This window comes from Saccopteryx bilineata, chromosome 12 (assembly GCF_036850765.1).
Source record: "Saccopteryx bilineata isolate mSacBil1 chromosome 12, mSacBil1_pri_phased_curated, whole genome shotgun sequence".
NCBI classification, from domain to species: domain Eukaryota; kingdom Metazoa; phylum Chordata; class Mammalia; order Chiroptera; family Emballonuridae; genus Saccopteryx; species Saccopteryx bilineata.
In genome coordinates, this window is record NC_089501.1 from 37,354,332 (window position 1) to 37,375,288 (window position 20,957).

Below are 20,957 nucleotides of genomic sequence, written 5' to 3' on the forward strand. Positions count from 1 at the left end.
AGTCAAACCAAGGGCAATGGCAATTACTTAAAGCATTTCCACTCTCTGGGGGGATTTAGATGCGTTTAAACAGAAGACATCATTATAAACCAAAAGTATGAACCTTTCTTTGCGCAACTATCAATACATATAGGTGTCAGTCAACAAATCAGTGGGTCTATTTCTGTGGTGGGCACGGTGGTGGGCGCAGATTTACTGAAACTGCCGCCTGCTCAGCCACCTCTGAAAGCTGGTCTTGGTCTTTGGTTGGCAAAGGGCGTGTTGGGGTTTTTAACCCCTCTGTCCCCTGTCCCCACCTATCCCTGAGAGACCAAGGGATGTGGTTATGGTATAGGGTGGCTGAGTGTATTCTGAGGACAGATGGACTCTTAGGTCTGATTATGAGGTGCGGGGGGGGGGGGACGAGAAGGAGGGGGAGTAAGAAAGAGGGGGAGAGAGAAAAGCAAAAGGAAGAAAAGGGAAGGGAAGGAAAGGCAGAAAAATAAAAGAGAAGAAAAGAGAAACAGTGGAATGGCCTGGGGTTTGACGGAGGGGTTCCACGCCGGCCCGGGTGGGCTAGTTGCTCGGAGCCCCAGCGAGCAGGGAGGAGATGCACCCCTCGCCGCCTGCACAGTTTTCGGGGCCCACCGGGTCCCCTCCCGCGCCTGGGAGCTGAGCCTGGAGCCCCTCTCCCAGCCCTACGGCCCCGCAGCGCTCTCCTCGCCCCCGTCCGGGGAGCGCCCTCCCACCCCGGAGCGAGACTCGTCGCTTTCGGGCGCTCCCGGGGTCTGGCAGCTGCGCCTGGGGCCGCCCCGGGGTGGGGGGCTCGGCCAGACGCCGCGCCGCGCCCGGGCAGCCGCACCTGAGCCCCCGCGCCCGCCGAGCCCCGGCGCCGGAAGCGCGGGCGGAGCGGCTCTGCCCGGGGAGCTGCGAGAGCAGCCCGCCCGCCCGCGGGGGGTGGGGGCCGCGAGCCACGGCCGGGTGACCACGTGCCGCCTCACGCCGGCGGGGGCGAGGACCTGCCGGGCGCGCCCCTCCGCCCACCCGCCCACCTCCGCCCACCTCCGCGGGCCAGCGCACGCAGCGCCCGCCGCCTCCACCTTCTCGCCCAAACTTTCCTGCAACTTCTCGGTGCGGAGGAACCTGCCGCGCCGCCCGCCCCCTGGCCGCGCCGCACCGAGCCGCACTTGAACTCTGCCGCGCGGCCTTCCACCTTGCGCCGCCCCGAGCCAGCGCGGGCGAGGAGCTGCTGCCCGGGGCCCCGATGAACTCCCCGGAAAAAGTGTGAACAGGGGTCCGATCGCCAGGCGCGGCCCGGGCGCTAGGGGTCTCCTTTGGGGAACTGAGAACAGCAGAGCCAGGGAAAGACCGGAGTATGACCGTGCGGCCCTTGGGGACCTCAGCGCAGTAATGCCAACATGTAAGTCTCACCTTTCCGCTCAGAATTCCGTCACACCTTTACCTGTATACCCCCACCCAGACCCCCTCACCTAAATGATTTTGTAAGGACTTCGTCTGTATTGACAAAATAAACCGGTTTGCCTTCAGTTTGCCCCCAGGCACTGAGGAATGAGCTGGTACTGCCAGACGGAGCTGTGACATGTGTGTGTGTGTGCCTTGCTTTTTTTTCCAGGGAGAGGTAAACCTCACATTTGGGCGGCGTAAAGCATAATAAAAAAGGGCAGGGCTTCAAGAATGGGGAAACCGTGTTTTCGATTCAAATTAAACAAGGAATAACAGGCCAGGCTCCTGCATCCAGGGGCCTTGTCCTGCCAAGAAAGAGCTCTCCCGGATCAGCACCTGGGGGCTTGGAAGGTACTGGTATGCTGAGAAAATGTTGACTTTACACATTGTCACCCTTGACTGTAGAAGTTGTTCTTGGATCTTTGGGTTATTAGAATGGTTTGAAATAAAAGCAGGCAGAAGAGGTTCTTGGTCATTTATGTGATGGAACCTATGAGGTGGGGAACTTTATAGGATTAGAAGTGAAGGAAGGGTATATAGGACAAAGTTTAGGAAAACCTAATAATAGGTTTTGCTTCTATGCAATTGTCATGTAAGTGGTGAGGTGCCTCAGAGCAACCCCGCAAAAGGGCCACCGAGTACCACCTGGCCTTCCAGAATGGAAAAAAAAAAAAAAAAAAAGAAGTTTGTTTTCAAAAGAGCCAAAGCTATTTTTGTGGCCAACTCTGAAGTTACTTTTTCTTGTAATATGTAATTTTACCTCTGGTGTTTTATTTATTGTTGGGCAGACACCCTGATAGACATTTCTCTCCCTTCCACTGACTAATATACAAGAGTTTCTGGAAATTGATAGTCACCCTCTCTCTCCCAACTACTGAATCCTTACGTTTCTATTTAAATTCCCTCTTTCATTTACTACCTGGGAAAAGACAGACATACCCCTCCGGCCCTGTCTTTCCCTTCCTTGTGCTTATACCCCCCCCCCCCCCATGCCACCAGTACATGTTTTTTAAAAAGGAAGAAGAGTAATGCCCACAAGCCTAGGACGCTGTACCTCTGTTCCTGGTAGTGACCAGTATAATTGGAAAGGAACCACTTATTTTTATTAAAACTGCATGTGAAGTCATTCCACACCTGTGAGTTTTAAAGTTTCATTTCTGCCAGTGGACTCCTTAAGGTAGAGCCCGAAATCATTTATTTTGGGATATAGCCAACAGTCCCATATACGAGTTCTCCTAAAAACCAACACGTTTTTAATGATTATGTATTTGTTTCAAATTTCAGTTTTTCCTGAAAAAATAGTCGGGTTTTTAATAGCAGATATTTGTCTAGCTTATTTTCAGCTTTCTTAAGTAAATACTTCTGTCTTCTTGAAAAAGTTATAATGAATAACATAAACTATATTACCTTTTATATTTTAATAGATTCAGGTATACACACAAAGTGTATTTTCTGCCTACTGCTTGCGCAGAAAGAGTGTTTATATGTCATTGCACTCAAGTTCTGAAATTACAGACTTTTATAAATATATTTTGCAGTTGTAGTGACTGTGTATATTTCATACCCTAAGATATTTAGTAGGTTTAACAAGACTTGCATTAATTGGTCTCAAGCTGCATGAAGCTACTGTTCCATTTATGGCTTATATAAATTACATGACATTGTGCTTTTCCAGTGTGAATGGTGAATGAGGCTATTGTCTCTTGGTTTATGGGAAATATTAGAAGCTTGTAGTTTTACTGCCTAACTGAACACGTCACTCTGATTTCTGGAAATAATGATTTCTAAGAGAATCAGTTTATATATTAAAAATAAACTTATAACCACTTCCTTAAACCTGACCATTTTTTTTTAACTCCCCATACCCTCCAGAGTTTATATTTCTGGTGTGATGATTTAAAGCTTCTAAAGAGTATTTAGATTTTAGACTAAATATAAAAAGGCTTTGTCCAATGTATGTGGTATGCTTGGGCCAAAATGATCTTTTTATTTTCATTTCTAATGTTACATTATCTACATTGGATGCATACTGAGGCTATAACATTTAAAAAACATTAATATTATAACTAAAAATGCCAATAAAACTTGAGTGGAGCTACCTGAATATCATCCTACTTTCTTTTATAAGCATCACTCTGGATGGTATTATTCAGTTTTCTTCAAGGAAATCAAGATTACTTCAAAATGATTGTATTTAAAACATTAATAGCAAGTATGACAAAGGTTTAACATTTAATATAGAATTGTTTAAAAAGTCACAAATCAGTAAGAAAGCCATCTATATTGTAATAGAACACTCCACAAATAACTTGAACATGCCAGTCTAAATAAAGGAAATCCAAATGAGACACTACTTCTATCAAACTGGCAATTATTAAAGCAATAACACTCAACAACAATGAATGTATCATAAGATGAACAATGTTGCATTTCAGTGTAAATGCATACCTGTGTATTTAACTTCATTTAGAGATAATTTTAAATGTACAGAAAAGTTGCAAGAATAGTACAGAGAACACCTGTACACTCATATACAAAATCACTTACTATAAATATTTATGTCATTTATTAAATAATTTTTTCCCTCTTTTTTTTTCCTTCACCCTGTACACATGTGTGTGCGCACACAGAGACAATTTTTTTTCTGGAACATCTGAGAGAAGTTACATAAATCAGAGATTTAGTGTTTACTTTTATAATTGAACAGTTTATTGAGATATTTGTAGATTCACATGCAGCTATAAAAAACAGTGCAAAGAGATCCTGGGTACCCTTTACCCAGTTTCTCCCAATGGTAACATTTTTTCAAAACTCTAGCCTAGTATCCCAACTGCATGTACTTGTGTATGTCTGTGTGTATGTGTACTCAAAGTTGCCCACTTAGAGTACAAGCCAGTTACACGTTATAGCTCAAGTATGGGTCAAGATTTGTGCAGATTAAGACTCTGGTTGGGTTTCTCAGTTGGCTAGAGAGCATCATCCAAGGTTGTGGGTTTAATCACTGGACAGAGCACATACAAGAATCAGCCAATTAATACATAAATAACTGGAACAACAAATAGATGTCTCTCTACCGCTCTCTCTAAAATCAGTAGATTAAAGAAAGATTTATACGGATATGAAGAATAAACCTTTCTGACTTTTTTTTTAACTCTGGTGATCTCAACTTAATAAAAGAACTCGAGTGATAGAATAGCACTTTCCCTTTTCATTCATTCCTGAAGCTCCATAACATGATCTTTAACCAGAAGAGATATTCGATTATAAGCCGACTTGAATAAACCAACTTGCTATTGTTTTCACTCTGGAAGAATTAAGGTATACTCTGTGCCACGCCTCATGTCACTTTGTGAAAGTTTGCCACAGAAATGCAGTGGGGACATGGAGAACGAAGTTATTTCTAATAATTACTGGCATTACTTGAACTGATAGCATATCAATTTTTCCACTAATTTAAAATTTTCTTCACTAATTTCTCTTTAAACTGATGTTTAGGGGAGCCAGTGGAAGGAAAGAGATGAGAGATGATAGATTTTTCAGATTATTGCAGGGATGCGTTTGGATCAAATCATACCCATAAAGGGTTATAACCACATTTTAAACAATTCCTATAAAAGGGTTGTGTTTTCAAGCTTCTGGAGCCAAGACTCAAGCATATTTATTTTTAGCCTGTACAGATTGAGAAGGAGAAGTGAGTTTGCAATCCAGCTAGCTTGAGTCTCAAAAGGACAGGTGAGTTGGAAGCCAGGTGACAGAGAGGGAGAAGGTCTTTTGGCTCTGTCTCCCCTGATTATATGCTCTTGGGCAAGTGATTTAGCATCATGGGTTTTTCATCTGTGAGGTGATAGGTTTTATTATGTAATTTTTAGATTCTTTTCAAACTATAAAGTCTGTGATTATGTTTTACTGAAAAATATTCTTGCTCTCTTCAATAGAACTTTGAAGCCACAGCCCAAGTGACACAAGACTGTACTATCCTTTTTTGTAGTTCTTGCTTAGACCCCTAGTAACCCTGCTCAGGATTTTCCATTCTTGTGAGAAAGTTGTTTTAAATCTCAAGGATGAGTCTTTTCTAAGCAATCCCCTGAGAAGTCACACAGTGCTTTCCTTCCTCTGTTCTATTCTTAATTTATTTGTTTCTGTTCTTCAGTAAACAGTAAAGTGGATGAAAGTTGGCGTGTCATATGGCTTATGTTTGGTTACACGTGCTTGCCCTGTCCTGCATTCATTTTCTGTGCAAACTGATGGAGTCTTCAGGACTGGAATGCATCAAGCCCTCGGGCTGTCTGATAGGACTGCCAGCAGCTTTTGTAAAACAGCTCCAGGTTTGGGTATGAAATCTGTAAAATATCAGAACTTTTTATACCTAAAGAGAGTGGTGTGAGCCCATGAAATAAACAGTATTAAGTGTTGCCATGCTAATGAATGTCATTCACTGAAAACAGTTTAGACAGCTTGTGAACTTAAAAGAGAGCCAATTAGTCACATATTGAAAAAGAAGAATTGTCAAGTGCCACAAAGATTAAGAAGCTGGGTGTTCTCTTGGGTTGATCTTTCCTTCTGTTAATGTCTGTAAGGCTGGTGGGTCAGGTTTGATTGGTCTGCTGCTTTATTTCTCTGAGAGGAGGCTTCAGTCTCCTCCTATGTGGAATGAGGAGATTAGGCTTCATCTTTGGTCTTCTCAGATATTATAAACATTTTTGACTGTATAATAGTGCTTCTGTCTTAGAAACATACTTATTTATCTTCAGCATGAATGGGAAACACCTCCTTCATCCAGCATTATTGGGAAATGGACGCATTCATACAAATGAGTGACTTTTCCATGGGACAGAAGTTTGTTGTTTACCCTTTTTAAAGTCCTTTACTAAAGTAGCAGGCTGTGTCATCTCTAGTTCTTTTTAGTGGATAATATCTTATTTACAGAAGAGAAAAATACACTTATACTTTTGCTTCCCACGTCACACAGCAGAGGCACCTGAACGTCCCTGCTACTCCAGAGTTCACATACATTATTTTGATGATGACTGACTATAGCAGATGCTTCTCATAAGCTGCAACACTGCTCTTAATTTAAAATATTTTGGATGGACATATTTGTAAACATACCTTTTATACAAAAAAAAAATATATATATATATATATCGCTTCAGACTTTAACATTTCCCTGGTTTAGCATTTCCATTAGGAGTTTCATGATGCTGGAACTCCTATTTTGGTGAATATAAAAACATGGAATGAATATTAAGTACTACTTTGTCAAACACATGATTTATTCTCTGTCTGTTCCCAGGTGATCCCAGAAGTGGCCGCAAAGTCAGTTCATTGGTTTTGGCTTCTGACATTAATCCTGTCGTCCATTCTTGTTTAAGACCGTTATTTGATTTCACTGTTGACAGAATAACCACACTTATATTAGAATGCCTGGGCTGATGGTAATAGTAATAACTAATATTTATTAAGTGCTTACTGAGTGGCTGTCACTGTTCTTAAAAAATGTGGTCCTATTTAATAATCCAACAACTCTGTGAACCAGGTCCCATCGCTGCTCTTAATGTACAGGTGAAAAATAGAAATCACAAGGTGGTCAAGTAAATTTCCCATGGGTTGCAGAGTTTATAAATAGCAAGCCCAGTACTTCTGACTCTAGGGTATGTTCTCTTTGCTACTCAGATGAGCTCTAACAGTAAAATACAGATTGAAAATGCAGGCTTGAGGCAAGCACAGCAATCATTCGATGTCTGTTTTTGCTTGAGTATTTCCCTTCCCACTTTTCTGGTTTTCTGTTTAGTATTATATATTTTACTCTAGATGAGTCATCCTCAGGTAAGAAAGGTGTTACAGTTGACCTTTGAATAACACAGGTTTGAACTGCTCTGGCCCACTTATATGTGGGAATTTTTTTTTTATATTTTTTATAATTATTTATTTTAGAGAGGGGTGAGTGAGAGAGAGAAAGAGAGAGAGAAGGGGAAAGGAGCAGAAAGCATCAACTCCAACATGTGCCGTGACCAAGCAAGCCTGGGGTTTTAAACTGGCGCCCTCACTGTTCTTAGGTCCACACTTGATCCACTACACCATCACAGGTGGGGCCTTTTTTTTTTTTTTTTTTTTTTTAAATAAACTAGCCCTTTGTATCCCTGGGTTTCCCATCTGAGGATGCACCCAACTTCAGATCCAAAAGTATATTCGATCTAAGGTTGGGTATCCGAAAATGCAGAAGGCCAACTACAGGCATTGTTCTGCACCAATTTGTATAAGGAACTTGAGCATCTGTGGATGTTTGTATCCTTACAGGGTCCTGGAACCAATTCCCTGCAGATACGAAGAGACAACTGTAGTTTAAGGGTTTTTGGAGTCTTACAGTATGCATGGATTTTCAACTGCACAGCAAGCAGCATCCTTAACCCCTGGGTTGTTCAAGGATCAACTGTACTGTGACCCTAAAGTATCTTATTACAATAGTTGCCCCTCTTTTTAGAAGTGAAGTGACCCTCAGTTTCCATTTATAACCAAAGTAACTAACTCCCTTTGGGGATTTAAGGTCTGGAGATTTCTTACTGATACTATTGCTTTGTGACTCTCTTGTCACCAGTCCATTTAGGGTCCAAGGTGACTGACTTTTATACTTGCTGCCTCTTCACTGGCTGGCCTCTTGCTAGCGTTGAGTCAATGAAAGGTACCAAATCACTGTTTTGAGCCAAGCTAATATGGCTGTCCTGTCTAAATCATTATTAAGTATGATTTTGAGTTTAAGGATAAGACTGTTAGTTATACAGAGAATTATTTGAAAGTTTTCAAAGCACCATCCCTCTCATTCCATTTACTAATTTCTATAATATTTGGTGTTTATTAGCCATATAAAATCTTTGATAGCTAGATAAAGAAATTAATCTTTTTTTTTTTTTTTTGCATTTTTCTGAAGCTGGAAACAGGGAGAGACAGTCAGACAGACTCCCGCATGCTCCCGACCGGGATCCACCCGGCACGCCCACCATGGGGCCACACTCTGCCCACCAGGGGGCGATGCTCTGCCCATCCTGGGCGTCGCCATGTTGCGACCAGAGCCACTCTAGCGCCTGAGGCAGAGGCCACAGAGCCATCCCCAGCGCCCGGGCCATCTTTGCTCCAATGGAGCCTTGGCTGTGGGAGGGGAAGAGAGAGACAGAGAGGAAGGCGCGGCGGAGGGGTGGAGAAGCAAATGGGTGCTTCTCCTGTGTGCCCTGGCCAGGAATCGAACCCGGGTCCTCCGCACGCTAGGCCGACGCTCTACCGCTGAGCCAACCGGCCAGAGCGAAATTAATCTTTTTGGATGTTAATGCTTCAATGCGTAAGTTTAGGGGTCATTTAATTTAATTTTAATTATCTCCATTTGTGAAGCAGCAGATGTTATAAAATGAAAATAGTTCCTTAAAGTCTAAATTGCTAGAAGGTTATAAGGGATGTTCATATAATCATTCTCTGGCCACCCACATGGGCATTGGAGTGGTGATGCTAAACGCTGAAGCTGAAATTGCTTTATTTTTTTTAATAAAAAACAATCCTTGAATTATATGAATTATTTCCCCATCTTCTTGCAGAGATCACCTATTATATACTCTCTGATAAGGAATGTGCCACCAGGTGGCAAGTAAGATGAATGAATTGTTTTTTGTGTTTTTTTTGCCTAATTAGCCTAAAGGAGGTGATAGTTCATCCTTTTTTTTTAGGAGCAAGACTGAAAGAGCGCTCTACTTCCAGGCTGCTGCTGGAAGCCTATACACCTGCCGTTGCTGTCCTAATGGTGTACTGTATTGAGTTCTAAGTGTCCTGATTGTTGCTTTCTTCCATTGCAGGATGTTTCATTCAGGTCGAATGTGGAGCTGTCATTGGAAGTGGAAGCCAAGTTCCCTTTTGTTCTTATTTGCTTTATGTATTGTCTGTGTTCCACACTCAGGTAAGACTTTTTTTCTTTTTGAAGCCTCCAAGTTAATAATGATTATACTGTCTTCAGTTTAAGTGTGTTATTTGTGTAAGGAACCTCAAATTTACTTGTGGTCATTCTTCTCTGCTTCTGTCCTTACAGACTTTTTCTGTCCATGGCCTCTCATTCCTCGCTGAATTCTGTTTGAATACTGTTGCTTTGATCATTGTTTTATCTTCTGATGAGTACATTTCTTTAATCTTTGCTGCATTTCTTTTAGCTTTATTTATTTATCTAGCTTGTGTTGAGTGATGAGATAGCTACGTATCTGACATAAAAAAATGTACTAGCTGTTCTTCTACTATTGAATAAATATACAGTACTAAATTTTTCTCTTTTCAGTTTTTATATGCTTATTTATGAAAAGGAAAATACAGACTTTGCTGGTTTTATTTATCTTGATTTATTGCGATGTATAAGGCAGGGATTTGAAACTAAATTTTTAGACTGTGAAATTTATTTAAATTCAGTGAAAATGGTATTAAAAAGTTAATATTAATTGTAGCATTTTTGGAATTAAAATAGCTAATTTTTACAATTACCATTCTTTCCCTTAAATTTGAAAAAAAAGATTCTTTTAGTTATTAGTGAAAACTAAATTTTTCATAAACAGCTAATTATATGAATAAACTAATCAGGACCTGAGGAATGTGAGTAATGTTTAAGAGTAAACTTCTTTATTATTTGGTTTTGTTACTGAGCGAATTGCATTTCTTTTATGTTCATTTTAAGTTTACTGCTTTATTCAGTTTATATTTTCCTTTAGAATAAAATCATTACTCATGAAGTTTTATGTATTTATTACTTGGGATTTAACCAAAATTTTATACATTCCATATTTATAGTACATCTGTATGTTGTTAGAAAGAATGCATTTAATGAAGCACAGAAATAGAGTATCTGCTAAGACTGCTTATTTATGGATCAAGAAATGCAACTTGTATTTAATATATAAATGCTGATTTCCCAAGCCATCAGGTATTTTAAGAGTTTCAACTACTTACTTGGAAAATCCCTGGCACTTATCTAATGGCTTCAAAACAAAACTGATCTTTGAGTGACTATTTTGTGTATTTGTTTCAATTTCATTATAAAGTCATTCCTCGGTTGCTTGTCTTGGCAGAAAGAGGAAGCAAACTTATAAAGGGCTGTGAAAATGACATATACATTGGATTCTTTTGATGGACAGTGTTGGAAAATTTCTTAACTTTCTAAAGTGATACGCTACATGATAGAAGATTGTGAGATTAAAATTAGTTGAGGTTTGTTTAGTTTCATTTTTGTTAAGTCATGGCGTTTGTAAATTTCCAAGCCCTCTTCACACTTCAAATTGGGATATTTTTATTTCATATGTTAAAATGTTAATTGATATATGTACATTCATTATTTTAATTATTTGAATTAATGAAGTAAAATACATCATTTTAGACTAATAATCAAGAAAAGTCAACTGTGCTGGAACCGGGAGAGAAGGAAAGAGACAGAAGGAAGAAAGGGTTCAGAATTTAAGGAGGCACTCATTCTCAAGGTCATAGGAATCAAAGTACTTGTGCATGCTTTTAAGTTACTGTTTCACACAATAAACTTCTCTTTAAAAATTTCTTTCATTACCCAACACTTTATGTGCTCCCAGTAATAAGGCTTTGTGACAGGTGCTATCTTTACTCGTGAAGTTAGAACGTTTTGTATAAATCTATCTGTAAGTATGATTTATTTGCTATGCCACCACCTCATGCATGAATATCCCAACTCAAAAAATATCTTAGGGGGTCATTATTGCAATTTTAATATACATTTTTGTCTTAAAAGTAACTCAATATAGTTAAAATGTAACAGATTAAAACTTTAGATATATCTAATTCTCAAAGGCCTATCTTTAAATCATAGTGTGATGCCACTATATATTTGAGAACATTTAGTGCTTAACTGTGATGGTATATCTCTATATGCACTCTGACTTTCTTCACTTCTCCAGATGACCCCTAGGTGATTTTACTGTGCCTCGTGGCTATAAATGGCATCTTGATGTCAATGTCTACCAAATCCATATCATTAGCCCTGGCCCCTTCCTAGACTCTGCAGTCACCTCTTGGGTTGCTTAACCTCATCTATACTTGAATATATAATAGGCTTCAAACTTCACATGTGTGAACAAATTTCTTGATTCTCACCTCTTATCTGCTTCATTCTCAATTATTACAATCCATTCTACTATCATGCAATTGTCTCCTACCCTCACTATTTTCTAGACACGTTGGCCTTTCTATTCCTTAACCATGACTTCTAGTATCCTCTTCTTCCTAATCTACACACACCTGAGTTCTTTTTTATTCTTTTTGATACTCAGATCCTAATTATTATTTGTTCAGATAAGCCTTCCTATCCCCTAATTTAAAGTAGACCAATTATCACTATTGTATTATTCTTTAGTGATAGTCTGCAGATTTTGATTGTTTCCCTGATTGTTAGAGTTTTGTTAATTTGACTGTGATATCTAGGTTGGAAGATTCACAAAACTTTTTTGAATTGTTAAGATGGATACTTAGTTCAGGTGATTAAAAATTAGAATCCTGTTGTTTAATTCGGATAATATCCATAGTTTATTTCATAGGACACAACTGCAGTGTTAACTCTCCTGGTAGGTAAGTTAACATTTGTACTTTCACAAGGCATTTACAGAGCAAATAGTATTCAAGGTTTATGTCCTATTTTAAAGAGAACTGTAGAAAAAGTATGTGGTGTTCTTGACAAGTGATTACTATAATTTTTAGTGAGAGCTACAATAAAATAACAGCTGAGTATTTCAGCTGGCCCCATGGAAGTGCAAATTACACAACCTGGTTGTTTTGTTTCCCAATAGCGTAACAATATTTAGAAAGCATCTAGTATCATCAGAGTTGCTGGGAAAAGGGCACACACTAACACTGTTGATTTTGTCTTTTGGGAAAGTAATTGGACAGCAATTTTTAAAAAAATAAGAGTATGTTTCTCTTTGACATCCCGCATGTGGGTCTCTATCCTATAGAAATAAAAAGACACAATAATTAGGTAGAGAAAGATGTGCTGGTATTTTAATTGTAGCATTGTAGTAGCAAGCCATTGATAAACACTAATTATTTATCAACAAGGACATGGTTATATAAAATTTTGTACATTAATAGCATGATATGCTGTGCAGCCATTCAAGCCAGTGTGGTCAAATTGTGTATATTGGCTTGGAAAGATGTTTATAATAATGTTAAGTTAAAAAGAAAATTGCAAAATAGTATGAGACTAACCCAGATTTTTCACGGGTTATGTTACAAAACGGATATGTTTTGCATATATATGCTTCAATAAGACATAAATATATTAATAAAGCATGGTATAATACACAACAGGCTTTAATATGGGTTATGTCATGGACATAAGATGGGTGAGCTCAGGATTAGAGTGAGAAGGGGGAAGGTAATGGAATGTTGTGCAACTCTGAGTTATTTGCCCTGTAACAGTGAGCATGCATCACTTCAGTACTTTGGAGAACCAAAAAAAAAAAAAAGAAGAATAAAATTCTTGGATTTAAAGAAAGAAGCTACATTAAAAAAAAATGGCCAGAGAGATTATTGAAGTATATGCGTATTATACTTTCCTGTTAGTCACTGAACCATTTCTCTGGCTATGTCTTCACTTGATAAGAATGTTTAAAAGGTGTTTCAAATAATAACCACTTTTTATGTAGCATGACACTCCATGACTTTGAAGATGAATGACGATATCTCAAGCAGACAGAGGTTGTGGCTTCAAGTAGAGTGGGAAACAAGGAGCCAGGAGCCAATGAATTCCTAAGCAACCAGGAGCCTGTTTCCACACAGATAACCTTAGTCATGAGTACTGAGGGGAGGAACTGCCTTTCTCGCCTGCAAAGTGATGAGCTCAGCAGATTATTTCAAAGCTCAGTGTTCTTCTGATATCTGTGGTACATAACTAAAAGGGGAAATGTTTCCTGAAAGTACAATCTGGCTTGAATCGTGACCTTCTTCACCCAGAGCACAGCACAGTTCTGGAAGACACTTAATTGGGCAATAGGAATCTTGTGTTTTTATTTTCTCTCTATTATAAAATGAGCAGTTATACTGTAGTATCAATTCCATTGCAATCTGTAAGTATTAGACATATCATTTTATACATGTTTATATTTGATCAAAAAGCTTTCAAATGCATGGAAAAATTATCCTTTTATCAATATACTGGTTTTTAAAACCATTTTAGTTTTTAGGTGTGCTTAAATTAATAAATAAATGCACCTGAAAGGTCAGAAGTAAGATATAGTTATGCAAACTATTCTTATCAACTGAAAAAAGAACCAGAATAATGATTGACTAACAGAAAATTTTAATATATACTAATAATTATTTTTTTCAGTCAGGGTCAAAGTGCTCCAGATTTTACTGTCTGAAGGTTTCAGCTGAAGAGCTGTTGTACATGTGTTTGAATAAACAATTCCTAGAAAGTTGTAGTAAAAGTTTTGTGGGCATCTTCCCCATAACAGTATATCTTTGAGATGCCCTGAATTTGATGTAAGGAAATATTAAGTTCTCTACCATGTTCACCAACTCAAGTACATCACAGTGGATTAGGGATGACGGATCTAGTTTACCACAGTGACAATTTCTAGTGACTAAGCAGTATGATGGGGTTACAGGTGAAGCTGAAACCCTCACATGGGATTAGGAAGAGAGGGTATCAGCACAGAGCCCTAGCTTTCACTGGTCAGGTCACATGCAACTTCAGCATGGCTGTCAAGCTCTAGAGGTTTCATGACAGAGCAGATCTTGGCAGGTGGATGGGCAGGTTATGGGCGTCGAGTAACCTGAGGACTGTTTCAGGACAGCTCTGTCTACACTGTGTTATGTGAAGCCTCTTGGGTGGACGGGCTGCAGCTGTGGGCGCATGTCCTTTGTGTCAGCCACAACCCTGTTGCTTTTGCGTACAGTTTTATTTTTCTTTTTAAGAGTAAAGATCCTGCTGAATCAAAAAAAAAAATTAGAGAAATAGTATATTTCGGAGTAGCGAAGTCAGTAGGAATAACATAGTGGTCGTTAGAAATGTGAAGAGTGGTCATTTGGAAGAACAGACTTATCCTGAGTACCTCAAAGAACAGAGAGATAAAACAATTGAGTCAATGCTGCGAGTAGCTAGTGACTCTCCTGTAACTGGTTGCCAATAAAATAAAACCAGCTGTTCTTTAAATTCCTCCTCATCACTGCGCTCAGGACATGAAATGGAATCTTAATAATGAAGAGGAATTTGTACTAAAACGGTTGAAGCCTTTCTTAGCCTACAGTTAAATCATAGAGTGTGTGTGTGTTATATTGTGTTTTTCAGTGTATACAGAATGCCATGTTATGTATATTTTACTCAATAATTTTACCTTAAAAGATTCTTCTTTGTTCATTTTCTTTCAATTTTGGCAGATAGTTTTTATACTTAATTAGGGATTGGGCAGGTAACTTTCTTGGACAAGATACATCTGAGGAACTATAGTATTTGGCAGGTATAAAATTTTCTGCCACTTTCAAACTAATAAGGAATTGTTCTTTTATTTTCAGCAAGTAGAATATGTGGTGACAAGAAAACAAGATCATTTGTCAGTAGATGGGTGGGGCTAACACCAGGTCAGCTTAACTGTTTTAACCATTTTCTGAAAAAAAAAGCAAAAACCCCAAAATTTTAGAAAAAGAATAAAGTAGTTCAATGGGGACTGTGTTGCCACCATATTTCCATTGTTAAAACTATCTTGATTAAAAAAAATTAAAATATTTATAGCCAATTAAAACTTTTAGATAAGTTTCTTTCTCAGGAAAATAGTTTGAATTATGATGGATTGTCTATTAAAATATCTTAGTGTACAGTCATTCGTAAACCAGCTTCACCCTTAACTTGTGGTTTACAAATGATACACTTTTTTAAAAATTACAAAATTTTCAATAAATCAACTGTTGTGAATCAGAAAAGAGGTCTCCTGCTAATATATTCTGCTCCAAGCTTGATGTTGCTAGTTTAGATAAAGAAAGAAAGTGCTCACACTAGGTCTCAGATAATGGGTTGTGTTAACACACTTAAAATTCAGAATTGTTTTTCTCTTTATTTTTAAAATTACACTAATTACTATTATTAGTCTGGGCAAATCTACCAGAATGAGCTAATGCTTATAATTTTAGCAAGTCCCCAAGCAGAAGGATCTTTTTAGAAGATTCTTTACCTGGTCAAAGTTTTAAAGAATATTGTTAAAAGTAAAATCAGATCCAAAGAAAGAAAATACTCTCAATGAGAATATTAATCACTGCTTTTAAACACATTCACAATTCCTTCCTTCATTTATTTTTTTCTTTAAATATATGCATGGAAATATGGCATAAAAAGTATGGATACTGGCCCCTAATGAGCATCAATAACAGTTTTGCTGGATTTTTTTGCTTAATTACTGGTTTTATTAATCAGAATTGTAAGTCAAAGGATGAGAATTTTCTGGTCATAGTGATTTCAATGGCTTCAGTCATAGTAAAAAGGGAGAAAACGCTGGATTTTTGGAGATATTTTGTCCAGTGCTCAAGTGTTTAAGAGAGAATGAGCTCCAGTATACCCACTAAGGCACGGTGGAACATGGCCTCCCCTCTTCCTGACCTCTCTTGTACAGACTGTGCACAGCAATTGTGTCCTAGATGGCTCATCAGAGGTCAATACTAGCTTTTTACTTAGACTGCTAATCACACTTCTTTTTAGAATGGTAGCCTGATAATCTGTTATTTGTAGGAAGTTCATGACCACAAATACTGTTACAGTACTGATGAGGTACAAATATTTCAGTGAATGATAGGGTTCGTGGTTCTTTTCTTAGAGCCTTTCCTATCTGGACATGGGACTTTTTCCTTCCAGTTCAGTAGTCCTGATATTTTCCATGGTGTTTGGTTAGGAATCTCATTATTTCTCATCATCTGACATGTTTACATCTGTCTCTTCCTCTCTCTCTCTCTCTCTTTCTCTCTCTCTCACACACACACACACCAATGCTACAGAGTTTGTCTCTTTTAATAACTATTTCCGAAAGAAGTTCTTTTTGAATTTGTATGCATTTTTTAAAATTTGAGATAAAATTGACGTATAGCATTATAGTATGCAACCATTTCTTTTCTTTTCTTTTTTTTCTCAAGTGAGAGTCAGGGAGGCAGACAAACTCCCACGAGCACCCCGACCGGGATCCACTTGGCAACCCTCGTCTGGGGCTGATGTTCTGCCCATCTGGGACCGCTGCTCTGTTGCTCAACAACTGAACTATTTTATTGCCTGAGGGAGGCCATGGAGCCATTTTAGCACCTGGGGCCAACTTGCTCATTCGAGCCATAGCTGCAGGGGAGGAAACAGGGAGGCGGTGGAGAAGCAGATGGTAAATTCTCCTGTGTTCCCTGACCAGAAATTGAACCTGGGACTTTCACATGCTGGGCCAACACTCTACCACTGAGCCAACCAGCCAGGGTCACAATCATTTTTTATATTTAAAGTGGTGTTTATTTCCAACATGATACTATTGATGATTGTGCTAACACAGAAGAGGTTTTCAGTAAATGTTTAGTGAATTAATTAAATTGCTTGCCTTCTGTGGCTTTGGGTTTTCTTTAGCCAGATAAATCTAGCAGATCTGAGGGTTAGGTAATCTTAATCAAAACTTTCCCCCCAATATTATTAAAGTAAGTTAAACATTTGTGGAAGGCTTATAATACCTAAAGGAGTTACAGAGAACATAGAGTTAGCATTGCTACTCTTAGACACATTTAAAAGCTTAGGCTATGTCATAACAATATAGTAATGTTTGAGCATTGTGCGTGTATTAAATTTTTCACATCCATGTCAGCTTCTTTTCCGAGTCTTGGCTATGCAGAGCTAAGTCATGGTCCTTAGTGCAAGGAAACTGACAGGAGAGACATAGGAAGCACTGCGACATGTGGTCTGGTAGAATTGCAGAGGGGTTATCAAGGGATAGCAAGCACTCTCAGAAAAGTTTTCATGGAGGAGATGATGTTTAAACTGCATTTTCTAGCAGAGGTGATGAGAAAACACAGAATGGTATGGCTGTAGCATTGACCATTTGGAGAGATGTTCCTGCAATCAGATTCAATTTAAAAACTAACGCAGCCTGACCTGTGGTGGTGCGGTGGATAAGCGTCGACCTGGAATACTGAGGTTGCTGGTTCAAAACCCTGGACTTCCCTGGTTCAGGCACAAATGAGAAGCAAGTACTACGAGTTGATGGGTACCGCTCTTCCTTCCCTCTCCTCTCTCTCTCTCTCTCCTTTCTCTAAAATCAATGAATAAAATCATAAAAAACAAAAACAAAAAAAACGAATGCAGCTGTGAGAGTAGTTTGTACCCACAGAGTGTCAGCCTTGATAATAACAGAAAGCAAGAAGATGGAACATGGGATTGGAAATGAAAAAGGGCAAACTAGGCCGAAGAGGAGGCAAGGGCAAGTGCACAAATACATTGAAAATGGTTTTGTGGACGGATAAATATAGAAGCATAATGTCATTTCCTCCAATGTCTCTGTGTTAGGATGTTGATGAGCTGCCGTAGGAACTGAACTCTCTTTCATATCAATTAGACTGTGGTAAAATTGGTTTTGCTATGCATCCCTTCACTTAAAGTCACAGAACTATGAACGATGTTAAGTGAAGACTTCCTGTACTTCCTGTTATGAGAATGAAAGGTCTCTGCAGAAGAGAGTAAGGAATGAAGTTAGACAAGTAAGTGGGAGGCCAGACTGGGGAGGATGTTACCTGAGGAACTACGCTAACAAGACCTACCGAATAGGCTTGTCCCCTGCTAGAGCTACATACAGTTCAGTAAGATACCTGCCTTCAGAAATACACGCTGAAGAGAACAGTAAGAACTTCCCCAGGGTCATAGTTAGGGAAATAAGGGGCAGAATGGCTTTTTGTTAATTGAACCTGTAGTTTGTGCTTTCCCCTGTCATACCATTTTGCCTTGGAAATGGCAGACTTACCGGCGTCATTGGTGAACAGCTTTGGTGTATATATTGAAAAGCTGAAGATATTAATAGAACTTCAGGCACCCATAAAGCCTCCTCTTTCTTGCTCAAATCCGTATTTAGATGTGACCAAAAGTTGCTGAATCTAGATCGGAAATGTCTTCTTAATCTTTACACCTCAGAGTGTCATCTCTACCAGGCGCATTGTACGCACTCTTTACTCATCTCCCTGCATCCATTGTTTCTGTTGGAATCATGCCTCTGCCTGTGTAAGTTCCCTTGAAGATTCTCATTGACCAAGGCAGCCCTGAATTTCTGTAATGTCATTGCTACCTATCTTTGTAATGCCTTATCAAGTACCTGCCAAATAGTAGAATAGATATTAAATATTGAGTAAACACAGAAATGAAAGAATCAGTGTATTTCTGCTAAATAAAACTAAGATTTGGCCATGGGTGTTCAATTATTTAACTGAAGAAATTTATACTTAGCATAAATCTAGGTTGAGTTTTAAAAACTATGAGTTTGACATTCTTATCTTTGTGAAAGGCCAGCTATTTGAGAGAGGACATTTCATAAAATTTTACAATAATTATTTGTGCCAAAAGAAGAAAACAGTCACCCTAAATGAGTAAAATAACAAGAATAATACATTTATCTTTACTTATTCCAAGGGCTGAGTTTCTCATGGCAACACATTGTATAAGTGCCGAACTAATCCCAACAACAGTTAAAAAAATAACTAGTTTGTTGAAAATATAAAAAAGTGATTCTTTTGTAAATTTTTTTCAGTTATTACTCTCTTTCCTCCTAAGAGACCATCCTCCAAATTATCTTCACTTTCACCTACCTATATCTTAAACTTTTCATCTTGGTCTACACCTTCCCCAGCTCAGTTTACAAACATATTCAGAACAAAAATTATTTTCAAAACTAACAAAAATTTTCCACCTCCTCCAAATGCATTTGTTCATCGAGGCAAATTTTCATTAGCCTTTCCTTTTGTTTCTGAGTGTCTTGAAAAGTATAGCCTACATTTGGATTTTTTATTTCACCATCCTTAAAAAATAGGTTATTCTATTTGGATGATGCACTGATAAGTATCAACGTATTTGTGTGTGTGTGTGTGTGTGTGTGTGTAAACAATTATGTTAGTTTTCCAAAGATCTCCCAAGCAGCCTGAACTTCTCCAAAGACTTTTATTAAAAACTTTAATAGACAGAAAACATTTGCTATAATAATTTGTTATTAAGTGGGCAAGAAAACACTTTGTTCATAATTTGTTTTAGAATAAGAATTTAGTGTATTCACATTTCACTTTTAGAATATATCTTTTTGTACCAAGATTTTTGTATTCTTCAAATTGTTCCTGTAGCTGCCTCTGACTTCTTAGAAGCTTATATCACTTCTTTGGTTTTTTTTACTTCTCATTTAAATCAGATTTGCATACAAATTTCCCTAGTGGGATCTATTTCCCGTTTCTATTTCTTTCCTTTTGAATACTTTTTAATATTCATATCATATCTTACAAATTTCTATAAGACAGTTGTTAGGATATTTATTTCAAAGTGGTTGGTTGAAGCAAAACGGAAAGATTTCTCTTTGTTGCCTCTCTAGTGTTTGTGCTGGCTTGACTGTACAACAGCTGTTATCTTTGCTATTATTATATTTGAAAACAACCTAGAACTGGGGATTTTTGGAAAATTTACATTTAGAACCCACATTGGTGGGAAGCAGAGATACATAAGATATAAAAATTTAGTGCTGTAAGTCACAAGTTATCACTGTTTGGTCAGAACATACATTTAACAAGCTTTGTTAAAATGGATGTCTTTTAGCTTTTAGGACAGAATATATAAACTAAACCAAATTTGTTATTGATATAGAAGCCAAAAGTTAGATTTAAAATTAATAATAAAATTGATCATGTATAATTTTGTTTTCGCCATTACTAAGGAAATTTAACATTTTTAAAAATGTAAGACCATAGTTACTTCCAAGTAGTTTAAATTTTAGTAATCCTAGTCAGAAATGAGATCAGAAAGTATATTATGGGCTATTTAAGGTTAAAAACACAAGTGAATCCTGTATTGTTTGAAAAGTATTTAAAACAACTTAAACCTCTGTTGAATTTTATTTACACTTTAACTGCACATAAGAGGATCCAGGAATTTTTGATGCATTTGCACTAAGGATGAGGGTGAAAAAGTTGGTTTGATATGAGGGTTGCTGCCAACTTGACTCTGAGTAACTTGATCCATTAATAAACTGAGTTAAATGCTGACTCCGAAATAAAATTTCTCAAAAACATTCTTTTACCATCAGAAATACCTTCTCAGTGTATATTGGAGCTTTGTTCCTTGTGGGCTCCAGGAAGAGACAGTTAATGCACCTGGTGAAAGCTGTTTGCCTGATCTTTTAGATCCTATTTCTGGCAAAACCAGGTAGAGGATGGTTAGAAGTGGTTACACTAGAGAGATGATTTCTATATTTTCTGATCAGAAATTAACTTCAGTTCTCATTTATTCA

At 38.2% G+C, this 20,957-nt stretch overlaps 1 protein-coding gene across 7 annotated transcripts in view; it reads left to right on the forward strand.

Annotated features, from left to right (window-relative positions):
* The first annotated feature begins 1,037 nt into the window (after positions 1-1,037).
* Positions 1,038-20,957, forward strand: part of ADGRG6 (adhesion G protein-coupled receptor G6) — a 140,111-nt gene continuing 120,191 nt past the window's right edge. For 6 of the 7 annotated variants that reach the window (XM_066247785.1, XM_066247786.1, XM_066247788.1 and 3 more), the window contains exons 1-2: positions 1,038-1,399; positions 9,279-9,379. In XM_066247785.1, the coding sequence (XP_066103882.1) occupies positions 1,398-1,399; positions 9,279-9,379 (103 nt within the window). In that variant the 5' untranslated portion in view covers positions 1,038-1,397. Of the gene's footprint in view, positions 1,400-1,725; positions 1,795-9,278; positions 9,380-20,957 lie in introns of those variants that run through there. The other variant, XM_066247787.1, reaches the window with a different exon arrangement.